Source organism: Solanum dulcamara, chromosome 8 (genome assembly GCF_947179165.1).
Source record: "Solanum dulcamara chromosome 8, daSolDulc1.2, whole genome shotgun sequence".
In the NCBI taxonomy this organism is placed as follows: Eukaryota; Viridiplantae; Streptophyta; class Magnoliopsida; order Solanales; family Solanaceae; genus Solanum; species Solanum dulcamara.
Window position 1 is genome coordinate 57,309,773 of NC_077244.1, and position 23,853 is coordinate 57,333,625.

The following is a 23,853-nucleotide window of genomic DNA, read 5'->3' on the forward strand; positions in this document are numbered from 1 at the left end:
TGTTAATATCTATTAAGACTTATTCCTTGATATATTTTTTTCTTTTTTAGCTTAAATGTGCATTTGGCAAATTGGATTTGAATCAATTAATTGGAAGATGACAAAACTAACAAGTTGTATGCAGTATTTTATGTTGTTTATTCAATTTTAAATTTTGTCTTTTTTTGAAACCAAGTTATCAAGTCAAATTGCTAACTTTTAGACTATAACCGTTAGTTTTTACATATTACAATTTTTGATATAGATAATAAATATTTTTTATTTACTTTTACAACACAAGAATGTATCTTAAATATGTTGCTCCAATCTTTTTTCCTTTTGTTTTACAGCTAAACACCCTACATATTTATGTGTTTTCCGGCCTCGCCCCTTGGCTTTGTTTGTACGTCATCCTATGTGTTTTGATTCCTTGAAGGTACAAGATTCCCAGCGCTATCAAGATCTATTGCTCGCTCTTCTTCTGCTATTAAGGCTTCTTACTTGTTCTTTCGTCGAACAAAATCCTGTGCTTTTCTGTCTTCGCCTTGGTACGGCTCTCCCTTTTTTTGTTGGTTTGTTTGTTTGCCCTAAATCTATCTTCTTTATCTGTTATCCAGCAACGTTTTTTCCTTCTTTGTTCTATCTGTTTGCTGGGTTGTAGCTTTAGGGGTTGTAAGGTATTTAGTTCTTATCGCTCTAATTTGTGTGATTGACATATCCTTTTACGAAGACATTTACGAGCATCGAACAACCCAACTTTGTTTAAGGTTGATGATAAAGTTGGTTACTTTTTGGTGACTATCTTATTTTTGTATTGTTGAAATGCTGCTTACATCTGTATTGCTTTTGTTGTTTGCAAGTTCAATCCTAATTCATTCTTTTCTCATCGAGGTATTCCTTTACTACTTTTCTTTTTATCACTTCTTTTCTTTTTGGGGTTTGAAGGATGGGGGTGGGGAGGAACTGCCTAGTATGATGTTTTGATGGAACTCCTATTTCTATCCTTAAAGCTAGATACCTTTTTTTGGTTAGCTAAATTTACCCCTACCAACTGCCCTGTAAATCTTTAGGACTTCGTCAGCTCTTTAGTTTTAGCCTGTTTAGTTTATAGCTGACTTTTGTCCTCTTAGCTCCCTCTTTTGTACAATCTGCATCTTCTTGATGCTTTTAATGAAATCATCTTACTTCATAAAATAATAATTAAAAAAACATTGAAAGATTACTTTCTTACACAAAGGAAGAGGATAAGAACTGTATGTTTCATTCCTTATTATTTTTAGCTGCTTTCCCTCTGTATACAGTTAGAAAATAACATGCGGGATTAGTAATTTCTGGCGGCATTGTACCTTCTGGGAAAAGCAGAGTATAATAGCATTCATGAAAAGAGATATGGATATGGAAGTACTTGAACTTACTCTAAATTTGGCTTGTTCGCTGTAGAATCACAATGGGTTCATAAACATGCTTTATCTTTTGATTGATGTACTTATATCTTTTAGCTAGGTACAGATTTTGAGTGATGAGGTTTGAAATTGCATATTGTAAATATCTTGTTTATGTGTGAATATGGTCTTACTTTTGAAGGAAAGTTACTTGCTGGGCTGTATCTGTGTTGATTTTGTGGTTCGGAATGTCATCTGTATCTAGCCAGCCTCAGTTCAGATACACACAGCCTCCCTCTAAGGTTCTTCATTTAAGAAATTTACCATGGGAGTGCACAGAAGAGGAACTGATTGAATTGGGGAAGCCATTTGGTAAAGTTGTCAATACCAAGTGTAATGTTGGAGCAAATAGAAATCAAGCATTTATAGAGTTTGTAAGTGAAAATTTCTTCATCTTCAAATCTTTGTTTGTTTCTAGTGAAACTACACTTATTCGTGATGTTCTTATTCTCTGTAATTAATTATCGTAGGCAGAATTGAATCAAGCTATTGCAATGATATCGTACTACGCATCTTCCTCGGAACCAGCTCAGGTACGAGGGAAAACCGTCTACCTACAGTATTCCAACAGGCAAGAGATAGTAAACAACAAAACTACTGCTGATGTAGCTGGAAATGTATTGTTGGTAACTATTGAGGGAAATGACGCACGCCTTGTCAGTATTGATGTTTTACACTTGGTAAGTAATTATATTACTTCCCCACATATTTGTTTGGTGGAGGGACCACCTTCGTAGAAAGGCTTTTGTGTAGTTGTAGTATTAGGTTATAGTATGTCTTGCTTTGTTGAGTGCTCTTTGACATGAATATGAATGGATCAGCAGGCCAAAGTCAAGGATATATCTGCAATGGCAGCTTATTGCATCGGGAGAAAGAGCGCATGTGTGTTTGTTTCCTTTCTCCTTTGCTTAACACTGGCTCTTTCTCACCCATTTCTCTTAATTTAACTGTCTTGACTTCCCTTGGAGTGTCAGATGTTTCTTTTTCATTTTTATATTTCTTGTGAATATTGACATCCTCTCATTGGCATGTGCATATGCTGCTCATCTTATTGTCTGTGGCAAATTTGTTATTTGAGCATATGACATTTGTTAATGGATGCAGCATTTCAGTCTTCTGTTGTAGTGTCATTTTCTCTCTTATTTGAAATAACTCATTTTTTAGTGTGGTGCTACACTTAAGTCTTAGAGAACCTCAATGCTCTGTCCTTGGCCAATAAGTCAATTAGTTGCCTAAACCCTCTTTCTGTGTTACTTGTTTGTGTTGATGTTTTCCTAAATCTATTCTAATAGCTTATTAGATACTTTAAGTATGTCTCGTCACTTACTGTTGCTGAAAACCCCACCAATGATGATCTTCAGTTAACTAGGTTGCATTTATTCTCTCTAAGTCAAACCATAGGCTATCTTAACTGCATACTATATCCAGATTTGTGCTGGTTGGATGTAGAAAGTACCATGTGGAATTAGTTGAGGTGTGTGCAACCTGGCCCGGACACCACGGCTATAAAAAAAGATACTAAATCAACTTTGTTTCTAGTTTAAGATTGATGAATGTTCTGAATATGTGAATGGCTGATGGAAATACATTTATTTGATCATATAATATCCGGTGTTCTTGTAGCTTAAGGTTGCATCAGATGGAGTAGATGAGAGGAATGATATTCTTTTCTACCTTTTTCAAACAATACTTTTTGTATGTAAGATTTTGTTTAGGTCAACTGGTAGGCCTCATCCTGGATAGAAGATTCTTCAATGTATATTTGTTAGAGAGAAGATAATGTATTTGATAATCATTCGAGTGGAGGTAAAAAATACTAGGTGATTTCTTAGTGGACAGAGTTACCCAATACTTGTGTTGGTGATAGGTAGCAAGTTTCCGATGGGATAGTTGAAGTGCATGCAAGTTGATCCATATATATACACACACACACTAGCAACAACATGCCTAGTGTAATTCCACAAGTGGGGTTTGAGAAGGGTAGGTTATACGCAGACCTTACCCCACCTTTTGGGTATATATATAGTCGATACTCATTTGAAACTGGCTGGTTTTCCTCTTATCTTGAAGACTGGAATTTCTTTATTCAAGACGACGATGATTGAAATTGCATAATAACATCTAAGAAGTTTTCAAATTGGTATTTTGATTTTTCCTTCAATTGGTTTTTTCAACTTATAATCCTATTTTTTCAGGTGTTCTCAGCTTTTGGATTTGTCCATAAGATTACTACATTTGAGAAAACTGCTGGATTCCAGGTCAGTATGTTACTGAAGTTGGATTTGGTTTATGTCACTAGATGATTGATTCAGCTGATAAGTCCATTACTCTCCCTCGGAACCTTTTCAGGCTCTAGTGCAATTTTCTGATGCAGAAACTGCCACTTCTGCAAAGGATGCCCTTGATGGAAGAAGCATTCCCAGGTGATTGTGGATTTATATTTCAGATTGGGGAGTAGCCCAACTGTTGTGGATCATTTACTGTAGATGTGGTGCACATACATTGGGGGCTCAACATCTTTGAAGAACTTTTTTAAGAATCTACCAAAGGGGTACACGCATGTTCCTTGAGCATTCCATATCTCATATATATTTGCATTTAATGCTCCTTAGGTTCATTGTAATTCTAGCGATGTGGCCTGTTTACTGCTAATATGTACACTTTACATGTTGCTACTGAACGTATTCATAAATTACAGCCAATGATCTTGCATCTTCTAGCTTAAGAAATATTTGCTGATCCCGGTTAATAGGTGCTGTCCAGAAGAGACTTTTTCTTAGACTTGCTATTAGCTAGCTATTTCGATGCGCATATGCTCAAACACTATTATGATATTGTAAAGCAAAAAATACTGCTATGTCTTTATACATCAGTTGTTCAATCTTGGTACATATTAGTCCTACTTAGTGTGTGACAGAGTAGCCATTGACCTATATTGTCATTCTCTTCTGCATTAGGTATTTGATTCCAGAACTGGGACCTTGCTCCCTCAAAATAACATATTCTGCACATACTGATCTGAGTGTGAAGTTTCAGAGTCATCGTAGCAGGTAGAACTGATCTCTCCCTCTCTCTCTCTCTCTCTCTCTCACACACACACACACACACAGAGAGCATCCTCCCCCCTTCCCCCCTCTTTCTGCTAAACAGACATTTATGATGATAACTTATTCTACTATCGGAAAATTGGTTGTACGTATTACATCTTTATATCCTTCATCACTCATGCTCATTTCATTTCCTATTCCTTTAGGTCTAATGACTACTTTTCTCGTCTCTTTAATTATCATTTTACATATGGTTTTGATTTAGGGACTACACCAATCCTCTCCTTCCTGTTGCTTCCTCAGCCATTGATGCAAATGGTCAGGTAATCAATTAGACGCAACTCTTTGAGTGTGGTCATTAGTTGCATGGAACTAGATGTGTTAGGATTCTGATTTTATCTTCCAACTTCCTCATTTGTATATTCTGGATTTTCCTCTTTGACAAGTCAAAAAGCTTTTTTATGTAAGAAGGAATCAGTTTTGAGACAACTTATCTTCATCTATCAAATTTGCCTACCTCTATCTATCAAGAAAGATATACTCTCTATTCCTAAAAAAAATACAAGTGGTATAAAAGAGATAATGCCTTTCATGTCGTATTTTGCATTTTGGGGGCTACGTTAAGATAATGCATCTTCATGGAGATTATGATTTAACTGGTAAGAGTATAGCAGTTTGTATGCTTTTCTTTTGTATGATTGTTACACATTTAATATTTCTGTGCTTAGGGTACATTCGTAGTTGATTGGCTGATATTGTAATGAAATGCTGAGTTTTTTCCTCCCTTTGATGTTCCATTCACGTTTCAGATCAGTGTGGGTTTAGATGGGAAGAAGCTGGAGCCTGAGAGTAATGTTCTTCTAGCTTCCATTGAGAACATGCAATATGCTGTAACCTTGGATGTCCTACACACGGTACCTTGCTTCAGTTACAAGATAGTTTCTGTACATTCTGTTGTGACCTTAATCCCGAGTTATTCATTGCTTTATCTGTTTTCATGTGTGGGGTTCAGGTATTTTCAGCTTTCGGCGCTGTGCTAAAGATTGCAATGTTTGATAAGAATGGTGAGGTTCAGGCTCTGATACAATATCCTGGTGAGATGAAAATTTCCATTTTTTTCCCAGAAGTGTGTTTTCCACTGAGAAGTCATTAGTTGCTTGTTTTATTGATTCGAAAGTATTTCTAGCAAATAGGCCAACGATGGTTCTCAGCTTTATTTGTATATATAATTCAGCAATGAGGTTTTGTCCTTTGTTTTAGGATAGATATATTGATTGAAGCAGCTTTAGTGGTTATTGTACTTGTATCTGACCTACACTGTGGATTTTTACCCTCTAAATAATTGGCTCCCCCTTGGTACTGGTTTTGCATTACTGGAACTGATCCAGTTACTCAGTACTAGGAGTGCTTGTACATTGAAGCAAGCAATAAATGTGATGTGTTTGCAGATGTGCAGACAGCAGTTGTTGCAAAGGAAGCTTTAGAAGGACATTCCATCTATGAAGGAGGATTTTGTAAGCTTCATATCTCCTACTCTCGCCACACTGATCTCAGTATAAAGGTAAAAAGGGTCATAGAAAGATTTATTTGCTAGAGATCCCAGGAGTAGTTTATAGGAGCCACTACAAAGTTTAGCGTCAGCCATCTCCTCACTTGATGTTTTTCCCCTATTTGGAAAGAGTAGTCCACTAAATGGTCTGCTTTCTGGTCTTAATATCAGGTGAATAATGATCGCAGCAGAGATTATACAATCCCGAATGTCCCTATGATGAACTCTCAACCTCCTATGATAAACTCTCAACCCTTGGTCATGGGGCAGCAACCACCTTCAGTAGGAGGTCCAGGTGTTCATCCATACAATGGGCCTACACAATATGCCCCAGCTCCTCATGGACTTGGTGCACCTCAGCATTCAGCAGGCTGGAACTCACCTGTTGGTGCCGCGCCTCCACAAATGCCGATGCAGATGCACAATCACCATTACTCTATGCCAGCAAGTGGACCTCCTCAAATGGGTCCTGGGATGATGCCAATGCATGGACAGAACGGCCTACCACATTGCGGTGGAATGCCTCCTTATCGTCCACAATAGCACTAGTGAGAACCCCAACCAGGATTACATTTTGTTGCAGCAAGATCTAAGCCAAAATGTTTACTAATATTTTGGTTCAGACTGCATATCTTAGTTCTGCGTTCTGTGTCTCATTTCTTATTCCCTTTTCTTTTGGGTGTCATTTGAAGATTTCTAAGCTACTAGAAGAGGCATGTACTGGTTATGAAGAGACTTCATTGACCTATAGGACCAATCATACTTCCTTGCCTCTTGATTGGTGCGATATATCAGTTATATTATGTTGTCATAGCATTTTATCGTGGCGGGTTTTGAGATATTTATACTGCAGGCTTGACTGATTGAAAAGAACTGTTATGTTTACTTTCCTTTGAGTTGTGGTGAAATTCATGACCCGTCTAAGAACATTTTTTTTCTGGTGTATATAAGACGGTCAAGTATATTATATTTCGCTAGAGAAACACAACTGCTCGTGGAAGTTGCAACAAGAAAAATAGGGGAAATATTTAAGAGGTAAATAGACTAATTTTTGTTGTAGCCAGCTCTAATGTTTCATTTTATTGTTACGGTTTCATGTTGTGTAATATATCATTGTAAAATTCGATATTATTTGAATCTATCATATTATTTGAAAATTGCATTATTTTAACTTGTAGGGGAGTATATATGAACATTGCATCTCGAATCTTTTATAAATATGAAGTTGAATGCATTATTTGAAATTTCTCATAACAACTCCTTTAGCAGCTGATGTAATTCCTTTCTGGAAGTTCGATAGGGTTCTTTATTTCCCGTGTGTGTGTATCTTTTCTTTAAATGAAGCTTCATGAATCGACTCATTCATGTGATATTATGGAATCCTTTTATCATTTCAATTTTATTAGCATAAACAAGCATTAATTATTTTGACATAAATTAACAAGTGTCCCTAAAGAAAGGGTCATCTGCAGGAAAATTGTCTTTAATCACAGTTAATTAGTACTACTATCAATTCTGCCTCAAAGTCCTTGTGAGCTGAGAAAATAAATGGAGAATAGTGCATAAAAGTTGATATTATCAAACTAAGGAATCATGAGGATGAGGTGCATCAGACATATAAAAAGTTTACCCAACTAACTACCTTGACTATGCTACAAATAGGATGATTACACAATTTTACTCAACTGTCACCTTTACACCCACAACTTCATTTAAGATCTGGACAACTCTCTCCATTATTGACTTAACACACAAATTAACAACCGTAAATGATAAGAATAATTTTATCAAATCACCCTTATTAAATATAAATTATCTAAATATTAAAAAATAAATAGTATTTAATAATAAGAGTAAAATAGACACATCATAGTAAATTATTTATTGGTTTTATAAACTTGACAAATATTGTTGGACATCTCAAAATAGTATAGTGACAAGTAAAGATGGAAGTAGAGAGTAATAATAATACCTAAAAAATGATATAATTAATACTCTCTCTCTCTCTCCATCTTTATTTGTCCACTATGCGAAAAATAGATGTCCAACAATACTTATCTAATTTGGAAAATTAATGAATTATTTATCCATTTGTGTCCATTATACTGTTGCTATTAGATACTACTTTTCAATAACGAATATATTTTCCAAATGCCCCCCAAACTTTGCAGGATGTTAGAATATATTATTGTGACAAGTTCCAACAAGTTTCAGCCCAAACGGATAATTGGAGGCGTTAGGCGAGCGACATGGAAACATTCAGCTGCCTTAAGCCTAAAGAGAGGGTCTTTAGTAATTTGGGCCATCCAACTTGGGAAACAAGTCTTCAAACTTTGCAGGACTAAAGGAGAGGATATACATGCTAACTCCATAGAGTTTCAGCTCAAATGGATAATTGGAGACGTTAGTCGAGCGGCTTGGAAAATGATAACACTTTCCAAAGCTCTTACTGAGGTCCCCTCTTTATTGCTAGTCTGTGTATATTATGTTTTGTTTGGGCTTGTTTGTTGTACTATTGCAGGTGTCTGGAGTAATATATTAGCATTCTTCAACAACAAATACATAGACAAGAGCACAACAACATCTTCCAAACACCCTGCAACCTCTAAGCCTCAGCAGGGCAGCAGGTGCAGGGTAGGGAGTAACTTGTGGACTTGCCCAAAGTCTCCCAAACTTTGCAGGATGGTAGCATATATGTTTTTGATAAGGCCCAAGAAATTTCAGCCCAAACGGATAATTTTAGACGTTAGGCGAGCGAGCTTGAAACAATCAGCTGTCTTAACCTTAAAAAGGAAGAATTTTGCTAAATGGAAGCTCCAACTTGGGAAACAAGCCTTCAAACTTTGCATGGCTAAAGTAATGAATATATATGCAAACCTCATGAAGTTTCAGCTCAAAAGGATTAGTGGAGACGTTAGTCGAGCGACATGGAAAATGCTAACAGGCTCCAAAAGCCTATTTGAGATCCATTCCTCTCTACTAACCTGTATAAGTCTTTGCTTGTGTCTGGTTATTTGCTGTGTATATGCAGGTTGTTGGAGACTTACACCAACATGCTTTAACATCAAATACATAGAGGACAACACCTGCATCAACTCAACACCTGCAGCAGCCCAACACCTGCAACACCTGCAGCAGTTCAACACCTGTTTGCTTTGTTGCTTGTCTTTGGTTGACTTTCTTTGCTTAGAATCTCTTTGGCACTACTATGAGGACTGCAGTAACCTGGGGCTTATATGGAGTAGCACACTCAGCTTGCCAAACATATTCTCTATTATCAACACACCCCAGCACCAACCTGCAGCAGACAAGGAACAAATCCACTCCATCTATGCCTTCTCTAATAACTCAACACTTGCAGCAGCTCCTTTCTTGCTGGTTCTTGTTTGTTGTGTAGATGCAGATGTCAGGATGGACTCATCAACATGTGTTCCCAACACATACATAGATCACACCACAGATACAACCACCAAAACAAATACCTTCACTAAGAGGCCTACACAAGGACTGTGCAGAGCAGCAACTTCCTTCTGGATTTTGTGGTTGTTTGGTTGTTTGTATTTGGCTGTTTGTTTTTGCCTAGGGACATCAAAAACTGGCCCTCTTTGGAACTGCTATGAGGGATGCAATGTCCTGGGGCCTCTATGGAGCAGCCCCCCAACCACATTCTTTAACTTCAACACACCACAGCAACAATTCAACCAACTTGCAACACACAAGGAACATGGGTGCAGCAGCCTGCAGCTCTCTTTGGTGGTAAGGATTGTTGGTTGTGTTTGTCTATGCAGGTACCCCAACTACAGCCCCCTCCTGGAGAATGCATTGATCTCCATGATCAATCATTCTCAACTTCACCAATGCAGCTGGCAGACTCCCCATGCTAAAAAGACTGCAGTATCTTGGGGCTGCTTTGGAGCAACACACTCAGCTTGCCAAACACATTCTCAACTACTAACACATTCCAGCAACAACTCTATCAACCTGCAACAGACAAGAAACATATACAAGTTTGTTGTTTTTGTTTTTCTGTGCAGGTACTCCAAGAGGCCTAACCACCTCAAAACAAAGACCAACAAGCAACCTAGGGAACCTGCAGCCACCTGCAGATTGGCAGCTTTGGGTTTGGTGTTTTTGTTTTTGTTTGTCTGTGCAGGTGCAGATCCTCATAATTGTAAACAATTGGATACTAAAGCATGGATCATCTCTCCATGCATACCAGATGCATTCCATCAACATCTGCAACAGCTCCACCAACTTGCAGCAGCCAAGGAACAAATACAAGCTAATGCTACAGCAGCTTGCACACCTCTTTGGTTGTATGTATTGTTGGTCTTGTTTGGCTGTGCAGGTACAAGAATGAACCACTTCAAAGCAAGGACCAACAAGCAGACTAACTACAATGGCAGCAACAAGGAGTTTGTACAACAGAACTCTTGGAATTGTTCTTATAATTGTGAGCTTGCTTGTTTGTTTTCTTCTTTGTTTATGCAGGTTTTTGGAGATACAGCCCAGAAGGAACTCCAACACCCTCATAGACAACATCCAAGGACCAACAACAATATCATGAGCAGCTGTAAAAGGTTACACCTCCATCAACTCCAGATACATACTGTGGGAACACAGCACCAAACAACTACTCAGCCACACACCAAACAACAACTCAATCACAGAGCTGAAGCTGAAAGTGCGGAATTGAAAGATGAAGTTCAACAGCATCAGCAACAACAGATGCCAAAACCAACACACCCATGTACAGCAACCTCCAGACTTGGTTGCTTGTGTAGGTTTCTGGTTTTGTCCATCTGTGCAGGTGTAGGTCTGCAGCAATCATACATTTGGACCGCCATGCAGGTGTTCGAATGCAGCTACACTTTCTTCCACAACAAATCAAAGGTTGTTGGCTACTATAACTCCATATACTTCCTATCCTTCCAGCCCCCATAGCTGGTAATCATGTTACTGATACAAAGGCATATTTCACCGGGATTTACTTGGTACGACAAGACTAAAAAGAGCAAAGATGAAAAGAATTTCCCATCCCATGCGAGATAGAAGTTTCGTATACTTGTTCTTCTTCAATATAGCTATGTCTGGTACGTAGCATAGTTGGAATAGGACTATGTTACTTTTCTTTTTTCTCATGGAAGGGGAGAGTCGCCCTCATTTATGCTTTCATAGTTGAATTGTACCGGGAGGAGTCCTCTCACAGGTTTACTGCTTTCTAGTTATAGTTAGTCTCTTTTTTGTATCGGGGATGAGTTAGCCGACCTTAATTGGTTAGTCGACTTATGAACCACCATAGGATCGGAGGTAAGGTTTATGTCCCCCTCCTTGTATTTTTTATTTTGATTATTTATGTTAAGGCTTGGGGGTGTTGCTTAACCCCTGACTGTGCACGAGAGGTGGGAGCCTCGTGTAGGGTCTGTTCCCATAAAAAAAAATAAAAAAAAAATATATATATATATATTTTCCAAATCATTAAAATTTAATACATTCAAAGGATAATATAATAATACTGTCCTTATTATTTATTGTTTCTTTAAGGGACGTGAACAACTATTATTGACCGGACGGAGTAATAAATAATCACCAACAGACATGAGTGACATTCTGGTTTGGCTGAGTAAATCAAACTTACTGTGTCAGTCAAACAGCAATGCTCTCTGGCCAAACTCTTTTGACTTTGTAAACTATTATCCTTATATAATGACAAGTAATTAACGAATGCACATTTTTCATTTCAAATTTGATGTAAATGTGGAGTTTAATACTAGCAAGTGACAGAAAGAGAGAAGAAATCCGCCGTGCTGTGTGATTTGAAGGAGTGGTTAAAACTAACTAGTAGGACCCACAAAGACTGTGTGTGTGTGGATCCTCATCTGGGACAAGTAGTAAATGATCAAATCACAAGTTGAAAACAATCTCAATCAACCTTAAATCTCTCAACTTTCTTGTTAAAGAGTGGATACTTTTGTTTTTTTTGCTTCCAACAACTCTCTTCACGGATCGCAAATATTAGTGAGTTTTGCAAACCATATACAAATTGTTTGTGTGTGTGTGTGTGTGTGTGTGTGTATGTTTTTACTCCACCAGAATTGATTTCGGATTGTCCCATAGTGATATTGCATTTTGGACCCTTTTTTTGTTGTTTTTTGACCGATAATAAGTACCCTGATGTAGAAATTTGCTGGTTGACAAATTTTTGTCCATGTTTCCAATAAGAGCATTTATTGCCTTTGACCCCAAATTTATTTTTAGGTTGAAATTGTTTTTTTTCTATATTTATGTCAAGCTGTCTTAAAAGGAATTTTATTGTGGTTGTTTGGTGTACCTGTAGTTATACTTGGAGAGGATTTAGATATCAAATATCTGACAAGCAATACTAAATTTTTCAGGGAATGGTATTAGCTCTTGTCTGAGCTACTCAAGACAGTTTTCATCGAGAAACTTGTTGCCCCTAGAATGATTTTGGAAGTTAATCTTCTGCATTGATGCATTGGCTCAAGTTATGAATCACCGACAAGAGGAGTTTTCCAGGTCACCATTTTTTCCCTCAATCCAGGTTACACCTTTAAGTAGTTTCTGTTTAAAAGGAGTAAATAAAACAAACTAACAGATTAAAGAGAGAATCACGAGTGGAAAGTAAACTAATTCTGGACCTGAAGGGAAAGAATTGAAAGCTTGGATGGCCTTTGCTATTTGAAATTGGAAGAGAAGTGAAAATTAAAAGGAAAGTTCAAGCACATTCATGTTTGGGTACTTTATTGGGTAACTTTGATATTTATGAAAATGATTAACCAAGTAAATCTGAATATGGACTTTTCAATTTATTCTGAGTATAGGTGTTGGTGTAGTATAACTGCGTGCACCAATTTGTTGACATAATACCGACTTGTTTTTCTAATACTTAAATTGGCTGCCTTGCAGATTTCAGGATTGGAAATCAGAGAAAACCTCTGAAGGAAATTTTCATGCTAAGGATGGAGTGCACCGAAGTAAAGTTGTAATAGCTGCTAACGAATTATATAAAGGCTTGGAACCTGGTAAATGGAGGGCCAAAAGCATAATACAAGCCGTAAAATCTAGTTTAAGTGGTTTTGTGGAAGAAAACTTGGGATCCAACAAGAACATACTTGATCCTCAAGGACCTTTTCTTCAAAAGTGGAACAAAATATTTGTATTATCCTGTGTAATTGCGATCTCCTTGGATCCTTTGTTCCTTTACATTCCATTGATTGATAATGACAACAAATGTCTGGGGTTAAACAGAACATTGGAGGTTACAGCTAGTGTTTTGCGTTCTTTTACTGATATATTTTACTTTCTTCATATTGCCCTTCAATTTCGAACTGGTTTCATTGCTCCTTCTTCACGTGTATTTGGAAGAGGTGTTTTAGTTGAAGATGCTTGGGAGATTGCAAAGAGATACTTGTCCACGTACTTCTTGATCGATATTCTTGCAGTTCTTCCACTACCACAGGTTCAACTGACTTCCCTCAAAACGTTACTTTGGTTTGAATGAATAAAGTCTTATTCCGTTGCAATAACACATAGTTGGTAGATATATTCTCTAGAAGAACACATTGTTGGTAGATGACGTGTTGTCTTTCATGGATATTATTTAATGATATGGATCATTCTTGCATTGCATGTTGTCTTTTACCTACTTCCTATGTAAATAAAAGTGTATGTTCAGTTGTTTACTCTTATCCTTCTATGTATTTTCAGGTTGTAATTTTAATTATAATCCCTAAGTTGCGGGGTGCAAGATCTTTGAATACCAAGAATTTGCTGAAGTCTGTTGTCTTTTTCCAATATATTCCAAGGGTCCTTCGAGTTTATCCTTTATATACGGAAGTCACAAGAACATCTGGCATATTCACTGAAACAGCATGGGCTGGAGCTGCTTTCAATCTCTTCCTCTATATGCTTGCGAGCCATGTAAGTTTGCAACAAACTTGAGTTACAATTCTGATGGATATTCTATATACTCTGTTGTTCAATTTTGTGCTACCCGAAGTTACTTATGGCCGATTCTATCTGAAAGGCGTCATTTAAAATTGTCAAGTCTGTACCAATGGGTACTTTTAGAAATAAAATTTATAGATTTTCAGCCATCTTAAGTTTTTCCTGGCATACAAGCGTATGCTATACCAGCAGATATCACTAGTATGCTGAAATAGTTACATCATTCTCTATTCTATACTATGGTCGACTCATTTGACTGAGAATTGAGTGCCTTCCTGCTCTTTAGGTACTTGGAGCCTTTTGGTATCTGTTTTCTATAGAACGTGAAACTACTTGCTGGAAACAAGCTTGTGGAAATTCCTCTGCCTGTCGTCATGCCTCATTATATTGTGATGATGATCATACGAGATTTAAAACGTTGCTGAATACTTCCTGCCCTATAGAGACACCAAACACAACGCTCTTTGATTTTGGGATGTTCCTTGACGCTCTCCAATCAGATGTTGTGGGATCAATGAATTTTCCACAGAAGTTCTTTTATTGTTTCTGGTGGGGTTTACAAAATTTAAGGTATGCTTGCACTCTCTGCTTGTTTTTTGCATATTCAAAAGAATGCTTGTTAGATCTTTATACCAAGTGTCATTCTGTTCAACCACATTTGCATGTATATGTAGTGTTCATTAACCATCTATTGAAAGCTCAAGCAGGAGTAGAAAGAAACTCATTTTTAGAATAGTTTGTGGCTTACATAGTGTATGCGTAGCTTGAGCATATTAGACTCTGCGATGCTGGAGCACTGGTTTGGTTTTTATTGATTTTATAATGTCGAAATTTATGACCATCTCGTTAAATGTTTGAGCCTCAAAAAGGGGATACTTTTATCTATTTCTTTACAACAAATACCATTCAAGAGAACTCATTTTGATCATGGAAAATAACATGGGTAAATAGGAGAGGAATCACTGGTAAGGGAGAAGGAGTTTTGGGATGAGGGGGAGACAAAGTGAGAGATGGATGTTTTGGTAAACAAGGGGACGGAATGTTTCTACTTATATGTCCATAGCATTTAGGACATGCACAAAGATGGTTATGTGCAAAAAACTCTTAAGCTCTTGATACAAGGGATAGCCTTAAAAGTTGTTAATTTGGGTAGATCAGCTTGTAGTGTGTATTGGTTGGCATTGGTTAGTTCAGTCCAGTTATTTTGGAAATAGGTTCGATTGGATTTTTGGTTCGGTTTTTCTACTTGAATCTAATTTTCAAGCTTAGAAAATTGGTCTATTATTTCCTCTAAAAGAAATTGGGTTAAAATGAAGGAATCAGGCCAAATCAACAGATAATTTTATAGAAGTGTTTACAACATTAAATAAATAAGAGCCTGAAGAGTCAGATTCCAACAGAAAAAAAATACTAGGTGATTTCTTCTCATACGGCCAAACATGGAATCTGTTTTAGTGAGAGATAGCAAGTACCTTGTACATAGTCGAGGCATGCACAAGCTGACCTTGTCATCCACCTTTTCAAAAAGAAAAAGAAAAAAATAAATCTGTCTGTGAACTCCTGTGAGAATTCTGAGTCGTGCCTTAAAAAGTTCAGTTTCATTTGAGTTTTCTGTCTGGGGTTTTTCTAACCCAATTTTGATCCTTGTGTTGCAGTTCCCTTGGTCAAAACCTCCAAACAAGTACCTACGTATGGGAAATTTGCTTTGCAGTTTTCATTTCCATCTCCGGCCTGGTGCTATTTGCCTTTCTCATTGGAAATATGCAGGTAGCATTGTGGCTTTCATTTTTATGTTCACTGTTCTGGAAATTCTTAATGGCATTTGACAGTATACAAGCCGTGAAAATAAAATCTATCAAAGATTCTATTAAGAAAATAGAACTTGTATTGCAGAGTTCTCATTCTGGTGTGTGACACCTCCTTTGTGATGTTGCAACCTCTTTAATTTAGGCTACTTGAACTATCAATTTATTTGCTGTAAAATTTTTGGTACGTCTTATGTGAGTAATCAGCTGTACTTGTTTGTGATAGACATGTCTGCAGTCCTCAACAATGAGACTAGAGGAGATGAGGGTGAAAAGGCGAGATGCAGAACAGTGGATGTCACATCGGTTACTCCCTGAGAACCTCAAAGAGAGAATTAGACGCTATGAGCAATACAAGTGGCAGGAAACAAGGGGTGTTGAGGAAGAGAATCTGATTCACAACCTTCCCAAAGACCTCAGAAGAGATATAAAGAGTCATCTTTGTTTAGCTTTACTCATGAGAGTGAGTTTTGTCACTGTTGCTCTTTGACTGTTTCATTGTGATTTCCGCGAGTAATATAGTAAAAGATATCTTTATCAGTTCCTGATTTTGATTATGCATGAACATTTTAAGGTGCCAATGTTTGAAAAAATGGATGAACAACTCTTGGATGCATTATGTGACCGACTCAAGCCAGTGCTCTACACCGAGGACAGCTTCATTGTTCGCGAAGGTGATCCAGTTGGTGCGATGCTGTTTGTAATGAGGGGGAAACTACTATCTGTAACCACTAATGGAGGGAGGACAGGTTTTTTTAACTCCGAGTATCTAAAAGCTGGTGATTTCTGTGGAGAGGAGTTACTTACTTGGGCTCTTGACCCTCATTCATCAACTAACTTACCTATCTCAACCCGAACTGCTCAAGCACTCTCAGAAGTTGAAGCATTTGCTTTAGTGGCTGATGATTTAAAGTTTGTGGCCTCTCAGTTTCGAAGACTTCACAGTAAGCAGCTCCGCCATACTTTCAGGTTTTACTCAGGTCATTGGAGAACTTGGGCAGCTTGCTTCATACAAGCAGCATGGCGCAATTATTGCAGGAAGAAGGTAGAGGAGTCTCTTCGTGTAGAAGAAAGCAGGTTGCAAGATGCATTAGCGAAGGAAGGTTCCAGTTCACCAAGTTTTGGTGCTACCATCTATGCATCAAGATTTGCTGCTAATGCACTTCGCGCTCTGCGGCGCAATACTGCAAACAAAGCAAGGGTGCCAGACAGGATATCACCCATTCTGCTTCAGAAACCAACAGAGCCAGATTTTACTGCTGAAGATAAATAACTGCCACTAGTAAATGTAATGTTGTGTGATCAATCATTGAGTTGCATTTTTTACCATGTTTGTTGTGTATAATAATGACACTTATAGGCGATTTCTTCAAGCCTAAAGGCTTGTTGCAACAAAAGCAATGGTATTTGTACAAAAAAAATGATGCTTCTACCCTTTTAACCAAAAAACACATAAAACCTCAAGCTCCATTTGGACCTATTTTATTCTGGTCCCTGTATTCACTGTTGTATGATTTCCTCACAATTGATTGATTTCACGTTGATTGTTAACATCAACTTACCGCAATCCTCCTCCTTTATCAGAATGTAGGACGTGCAACGTGAGTAAACTCACACATGCAACTTACCGCAATCCTCCTCCTTTTGAGTGTAGATAAAGGCTAATGGTGACGGCTTGGTATTGTGAACCAATTGGTTTAAAATGCCATCCACCCCGTAAGTCTTTCAACAAGATAGAAAGAGCTAACAAGCAATATCATCCATTGTGACTGGGCTGGGTGTGGAGTTACACTTGACGTCCGCCTAATGCTTCCTGTCCTCGTCTTCAACTGGCTTACCAATGCTATGACTTGGAATAAGCCATTAACTTAAGCCCCAGATCATCAGAGCGCACGATATTTATAAATTCTTTATTGGGTATAACCATGGATTTGTCTCTTCATAAATAACTGGTTATTTCTCCTGGACAATGGCAATATTCTGCGAGCTTTCATGAACCTAGACTATTTCACAAGATATCAAGTAACTTATATGGTTTGCCCATCAAAATTAAGGCTGATGCCCATCAAATCTTATTCTATGCTAAAATTTGAACCATGGTATCATATTGTTCTTTTACCGTTAAAATAATACAATTGTGGAATACTAATTGTTTGGTTTCGCTGAATAGTGATGCATGTACATAGCAGAAAAAATGGTCATGGTGAAGCAGAAGATGTACACGAGAAGAGAGAACATATCAGCAGATGCTCATACAGTCGAACCAACTAAGAGTCGTAGCTGGATAAAGCGAGAGGCTTAAATTCTGCATTTGACTTTGTGGAGTGATTTCTCAATATTCTGTGTAAAAAAGAGACAGCTTCCACAATGCATTTACCCTTATTCAACATGATACAACTTAACCTGCAATAAGAAAACAGATTAAACATAATCATGCTGTTGAAGACCATTCTACGGTAAAAGAGGGAAAAGGTCGAGTTTCTACTACAGTAATACGAGTTAAAAAGAGCATGTATTTGAGATTGTTTGGAATGCTTAAGCGGGTAAGAATAGTTTGAGGATAAGTGGTTAGGCAAGGGCTTTATTTCTTTGCTAACACTGGATGAAATTTACCTTTTTAAAAGATAATTTAATGACCGGGAGGTGGATGAAATCAGTGAGTTAATTTATTGAAGCCCATAAAACTGGATGATAACAGCAGAATATGATGATTTGGTTAGCTAATAAAAGTGTACTCTCTGAGAGAAGTTGTTACAAGAGGTTACAGAAGCAAGCTGGAAATTGGGAAGTTGATTGGCCATGGAAAATGATTTGGAAAATAAAGCCCCTCCAAAGGTTTCTCGTTTTTAGGTGGGCGACTGCCAAGAGTGCTTGTCTAACAGAAGACACCATACAAAGGAGGGGTATTTCACTTTGTAGCAGATGCTTTTTAAGTGAGAAAGCAGGAAACACCACTAATCATCTACTGCTGTATTGTGATTCAACCTGCCAGGTTTGGACATAATTTCTGTATGTTTTTGGTGTGCAGTGGGTGATGCCAAAGGATGTTAAGAGCTTCATGTCAAGTTGGCAGGTAGACAGAATCAGAACAAGTTGAAGCAGATATGGAGGACTGTCCCATTGTGTATCATGTGGAATATTTGGCTGGAAAGAAATAAGAGATGTTTTGAAGATAAGAAACAACATACAACAATAAACAACAACATACCTAGTGAAATACCACTAAGTGGGTTCAGGGGAGGGTAGAGTGTACGCAAACCTTACCACTACCTCGTAGAGGTAGAGAGGCTGTTTTCGAAAGACACTCAGCTCAAGTGCATCAAATCCAAGTAAAAGAAGAAGAAAATGATGAAGAAAGCATAGTGGAATCTAATTGTATCTGCCGTCTGTTTTTGTGGTGCAGGAAACATTTTGGACTCCATGATGTAATGCAATCATTGTAAAGCTCTTTTTGTACTCTTATGCAGTACCTTCTTGGTACTAGCTTTAATGAACTATTTTTTCCTTTAAAAAATGCCACTCTTTGACTGATATAAAGGAAAGATATCTTTCTTGATTGTATATGAGCTAGTAAATCCTACTCCAACACCAGTCCCATATCTCACGCCACAAATTAGAAGGGGTAGTCCTTCCAAGTACCAGTTTAAGCAAATGAATACCAAGTTCAACAGAAATACAAGAGTTACTCTTATTATGTTAGATATAATATCTCCATGATTATTTCCATCATCCAATTAATACTCACTCTTTGACTTTTAATGGTCAAAATTATTCATGGTTCCTCAAATGAAGAAGGGGTACCTTGTTACCAAACTCCAGCCCCCACCCACCCAAACACACATAGAGATGTTTATTAATTAGGAATCAATAAAACCTGATCAGAGTTCATTTCAAAACATTCAGGTCCTTTGCTGATTATTTGTATCACCAATTGCTAATTAACTCTGTTATCATCTATTTCTCTTGCTACTTAATTTTCTTACAGCATTTAATATTATACATGATCTCAGCCTCATGTATATTTCCAGCAGAAGACGCTTTTTATCTTCCTCCCATGTACACTCCATCCATTATTGACAAGTATAATGATATATCCATGCATTCTCAAGTTTCCACACCTCAAAACTAGTCAAACTTATGCATATGTACTGAGAGAGTTTCAGTTTTTTGAGAAATAACTGATCCAGAACAAGACCACTCAAGTGTTTGACTCGATAACTTATGTCACGTTTTAATGTGAGAAGTTGCAACACATTTTAAACTCAAATTTAAGTATATTTAGCATTGGGTTCAAGCAAATTAAAGAATTTTATATACCTCACTAATAGTGTTTTACCTTGTCCTTACTCGGGGAAGTGCAACCAAATATCACGAAAATAAAGAAGTAGCCAGACTATAAGCTCCTCCACTCCCAACTCAACTCCTCAAACTTCAAAAGGAAAGATAGGAATCAAAATGCACCCACCCACCCAGCCCACAGATATAGACACACACACACATACTGGCAACGAGAATACTGACCTCATTCCTTCTGCCACATCAGTAAGCTCAGCTCTAGTGGGCACTCCATACTTGACGAACGACTCTAGGACCTGTGTTGCCCAAATGACAGGAACATGAGCAGCTGTGCAGACAGAGATTATCTCCTTCTGTATATATGCCATGTTTTCCCATCCACACTCTACAGCAAGATCTCCTCTGGCAATCATAATGCCTATAGGATTTGGCATTTTCATTGCCTCCAGTAGTAGGAGTGGCAATTTCTCAAATCCTTCTTTTGTCTCAATCTTTAAAGAAATCCCCAAGTCCCCTCTTTTCCGCTTCTCAAGTTCTTGGCGCAACAGTAGAATGTCACGGACATCCCGGACAAATGATACCCCCACCATGTCTGCATGGTTGGCCACAAAGTCAAGATCTATAAGGTCCTTTGAAGTGAGGCCTTCATACCGAATATTACTCCGCGGAATATTTATGGACTTCTCTGACCCAAGTTTACTACCCCTGGGACCTGCATGGGTGATTGACACAAGAATTTCCGAAGTGCTAGTTGCTTTAATAATACCCCATATCTTCCCATCATCAAAAGCAATTGGTTCCCCAGGATTCACTGAATCAAAAACATATTCCGATGAGCAGGTTATCCTGTGTGCACCAGTGGAAGAAGTCAAGTTGTTTTCTTCATTTTGATTATCTCGTGATATAGTCAGCAAGTCATCAACCCTTAATTTGATAAATTGCTTGAGAGGAGGAATATTTACTACATGTCCAGCTGATAATTTCCTTTTCTTGTCCTTTATAAACAATTTTGCACCTGACTTGACATAAACAGTCTTACTGCACTCGGCCATAAATCCGACGCCTGAGAAAATAGGATACCTGCTTAAGATCTTAAGGGCCCTTTGTTTTCCACGAGCATCAAATAATGTCACAACATCATCAACCTTGAGCTTACTAAGAAGTTCTTCACCATCCACGTCTAGAACAGCATCAGGGGATACATGGGCAGGTGGAGAACCAGCTCCTGTGCTTGAAAGCCAAACTAGGGCAGGATATATCACTTTCCCATAAGCATTCTTCTTGGGAGATATTTTCAACACACATGGACCAGCCTGCAGTTTTCCAGTTCGAAGCTTGGGCCCAGCTAAGTCCATGAGAATTCGACAAGGCTTTTCAAGAATTTGAGAGCTTTTTTTCACCCTTCTGATAATCTCACTCCAAATTTCAGGGCTTCCATGAGCACAATTGATACGAACAATGGAAGTTCCAGCATTTAGAAGATCTTTCATTAGTGTTTCACTTTCTATAGCTTCTTGGCCTACTGTTACCATGATATGAGTGTTTCTCTTCTCTGGCAATCTGCCCAATAACAGGTCCGCTGTATGGGATGCCCTCCTCCTTAGTGTATTAATAGAAAATTCCCCCTTCATTTGTTTGTCCAGACTTTTTGTTGAAGAGATTCCTTTACTATAAGAGATGGTATGACTTGAAGAATCATATTTTACATTATCTAACAGCCGGATGCCTGCAGAAAGACTTGCTAGAACATGTTGATTTATTGTGTCTAAATTCAGGAAAAAAATGGAAGAAAGTTCATCTTTCAGCTGCTCTATGTCAAGGCTTTTCAATGCCAAATAATGAATTAGGTTTGTCGCACTGACCAAGTAATTTCTGTCATTCATGGAATCACAAGTTAGTTGCAGGAAAGATGATCGAGCAGGGAGAAAATAGCAGTATCTAAAGAAACCAAACAACCTCAATGATAAAAAGGAAAAGACAAGATTGATTGTCTGTATTATACTGGCTAAATTTTCCATGCTGGCAATGTTCTCATTTATAACAATAACACTCCCATTAGTTCTTTCAAACACATCCTTTCTACACGTTTCAATTTACATTTCCGATTTCATGTCTTATGATAACTCCATCTGCTGGTATTTCTCCTTTGGAAGTTTGAGAGAGAAGAAAAAGTGAGGATAAACAGGACTTTATTATCTTGCAGTATAAATGGAAATATCTTTTATCACCTTCACAGAAAAGGAAAATACTAAAAGAAAAGAAAACATACTTGTGGGACATTTTAAGTTTGGAAGCGTTCCATTGTTCCATTGCCAGCACATGCAAATGAGCCGCCATCAGCTTAGCAAGTAGGCCATCTTCTTTACCATTGATCTCATTACTTCTAGGAATACTTTCACCACATTGCAACAAGGAAAAAGTTGTTTCCATCTCTGGTGCACAAGAACTCTCATCTTCTTTCTGATCAACGATGATCGGATAATCAATATAGTAATCTGAGCCTTCTTTTTCAGCATCATCCCTTTCATTTGGAATAGCAAAGACAATGCTCTTTCTGGCAAGGTTTCTATTATTACTGGCTACGTATTGGACAATATGTTCCCTAAAGCCGTGAATTTTGAAATATGGTTGTGGAATTGAGTACTTCCTGGACAGGTTGGAAGATCTAACAACCATGAAAGAAGCAACTTGAAATCCCTGCAGAAAGGAATGTCCCGCGATGTTACAGAAGAATGAAACTAGGATAGAGCAACGAATAATTAGGGAGTGTGAAAAGCATAGCCTCAAAGATACCAAAGGAGAGTGATAACCTTTAGCTAGCAGTGATTAGCAGAAGGTACCCAAACTCCAACACAAGTTCATTTCTGATATTAATTTTGAACTAAACATTGTGCTATACGAGTATCCTTGTCAGAAGAGGATTACTTACAGTATTTGACAGTGCAGATTGATTGGTGAATATGGCAACAGAAGATACACCACCCAACATCTAGAGAGAGATGTTGATAAAATTCACAGGCAGAGGACAATTGAAAATCTGAAAAAGTAGAAGCAGAGCAATTTAGACGCGAAGTCTCGCAGGCATGTTTAACAATTGTTTTTGTTATAGAGGAACCAGCAAATAACACAATATCTAAGCTTTAATGATTTGAAACCATCTATTTTTACACATACAAATTGTACAAGTAAACACAAATAGAAACTCTCCTCCCCTAATTTGCTCTAGGTTCAATAGCCATGATAGCATAATCTTGAGTCCATCTTTCTCGACTTAGGTAAAAATACATAACCATCAAAGTAGAGAATTCTGATAAATCACTACTGTTTCCATCTATTTGAAAACACTTTATTCTCTTGTGATTCAAGTGAAATCTTAGTATAAAACTCATAAAAGGAGAAAAGGGTATACAAAGATTAAAGAATTGCAGAAAGGTGGAGAGAAATTACCTGGGAAAGAATTGCCTACTATTATTGAAAAAAATGGATGGGAAAGTAACGAGAGAAAAGGGTAAATAGGGAGTGTGGAGGGCACGTGCCAGATTCACTGTATGGGATGAAGATTCTTTGGCCCACTCCTATCTCTATACGGCATCAACATGTGCCACAAATATCTCTTTGTTAATTATCTTTTAAAAAATTAAATTTGACTATTATTAATAAGTATAGTATTCGAAGAAAATGATTAAATTTATCTTATTTTATTAAAATAGAAAAATAAAAAAGAAAAATTATTTTTAGTATAAGAACTAAGTGAAAAATGAAACGGG

General features: G+C 37.6%; 3 protein-coding genes across 10 annotated transcripts; 2 read left to right on the forward strand and 1 right to left on the reverse strand.

Annotated features, from left to right (window-relative positions):
* Window positions 1-313: 313 nt before the first annotated feature.
* On the forward strand, window positions 314-6,944 carry LOC129899229 (polypyrimidine tract-binding protein homolog 2-like). 6 transcript variants are annotated; one of them, XM_055974109.1, is made up of 11 exons: window positions 314-527; window positions 1,569-1,795; window positions 1,892-2,101; window positions 3,617-3,679; window positions 3,771-3,844; window positions 4,379-4,471; window positions 4,734-4,791; window positions 5,278-5,382; window positions 5,481-5,562; window positions 5,917-5,982; window positions 6,189-6,944. In XM_055974109.1, exons 1-11 carry the CDS (start codon window positions 395-397, stop codon window positions 6,194-6,196), a joined length of 1,119 nt encoding a protein of 372 aa, XP_055830084.1. In that variant the 5' UTR covers window positions 314-394; the 3' UTR covers window positions 6,197-6,944. The 6 variants fall into 6 exon arrangements, with proteins under 6 accessions (XP_055830084.1, XP_055830081.1, XP_055830082.1 ...); XM_055974106.1 differs by having other exon boundaries at window positions 318-527; window positions 5,917-6,029; XM_055974107.1 differs by having other exon boundaries at window positions 318-527; window positions 5,481-5,532; window positions 5,917-6,029.
* A 4,970-nt stretch (window positions 6,945-11,914) lies between these two features.
* On the forward strand, window positions 11,915-17,170 carry LOC129899336 (cyclic nucleotide-gated ion channel 1-like). The gene is made up of 8 exons (XM_055974274.1): window positions 11,915-12,035; window positions 12,413-12,554; window positions 12,945-13,497; window positions 13,746-13,958; window positions 14,272-14,555; window positions 15,641-15,752; window positions 16,017-16,253; window positions 16,365-17,170. Exons 2-8 carry the CDS (start codon window positions 12,526-12,528, stop codon window positions 17,061-17,063), a joined length of 2,127 nt encoding a protein of 708 aa, XP_055830249.1. The 5' UTR covers window positions 11,915-12,035; window positions 12,413-12,525; the 3' UTR covers window positions 17,064-17,170.
* Window positions 17,171-17,825: 655 nt separating this feature from the next.
* On the reverse strand, window positions 17,826-23,702 carry LOC129899335 (plastidial pyruvate kinase 4, chloroplastic). 3 transcript variants are annotated; one of them, XM_055974272.1, is made up of 5 exons: window positions 23,534-23,702; window positions 23,016-23,123; window positions 22,356-22,783; window positions 20,312-21,958; window positions 17,826-18,193 (listed from the first exon to the last, which is right to left on the reverse strand). In XM_055974272.1, the coding sequence occupies exons 2-5, from the start codon at window positions 23,073-23,075 to the stop codon at window positions 18,058-18,060; spliced, it is 2,271 nt and encodes a 756-aa protein (XP_055830247.1). In that variant the 5' UTR covers window positions 23,076-23,123; window positions 23,534-23,702; the 3' UTR covers window positions 17,826-18,057. The 3 variants fall into 3 exon arrangements, with proteins under 3 accessions (XP_055830247.1, XP_055830248.1, XP_055830246.1); XM_055974273.1 differs by lacking the exon at window positions 23,534-23,702 and adding an exon at window positions 23,261-23,495; XM_055974271.1 differs by lacking the exon at window positions 23,534-23,702 and having other exon boundaries at window positions 23,016-23,217.
* Between the last annotated feature and the right edge of the window lie 151 nt (window positions 23,703-23,853).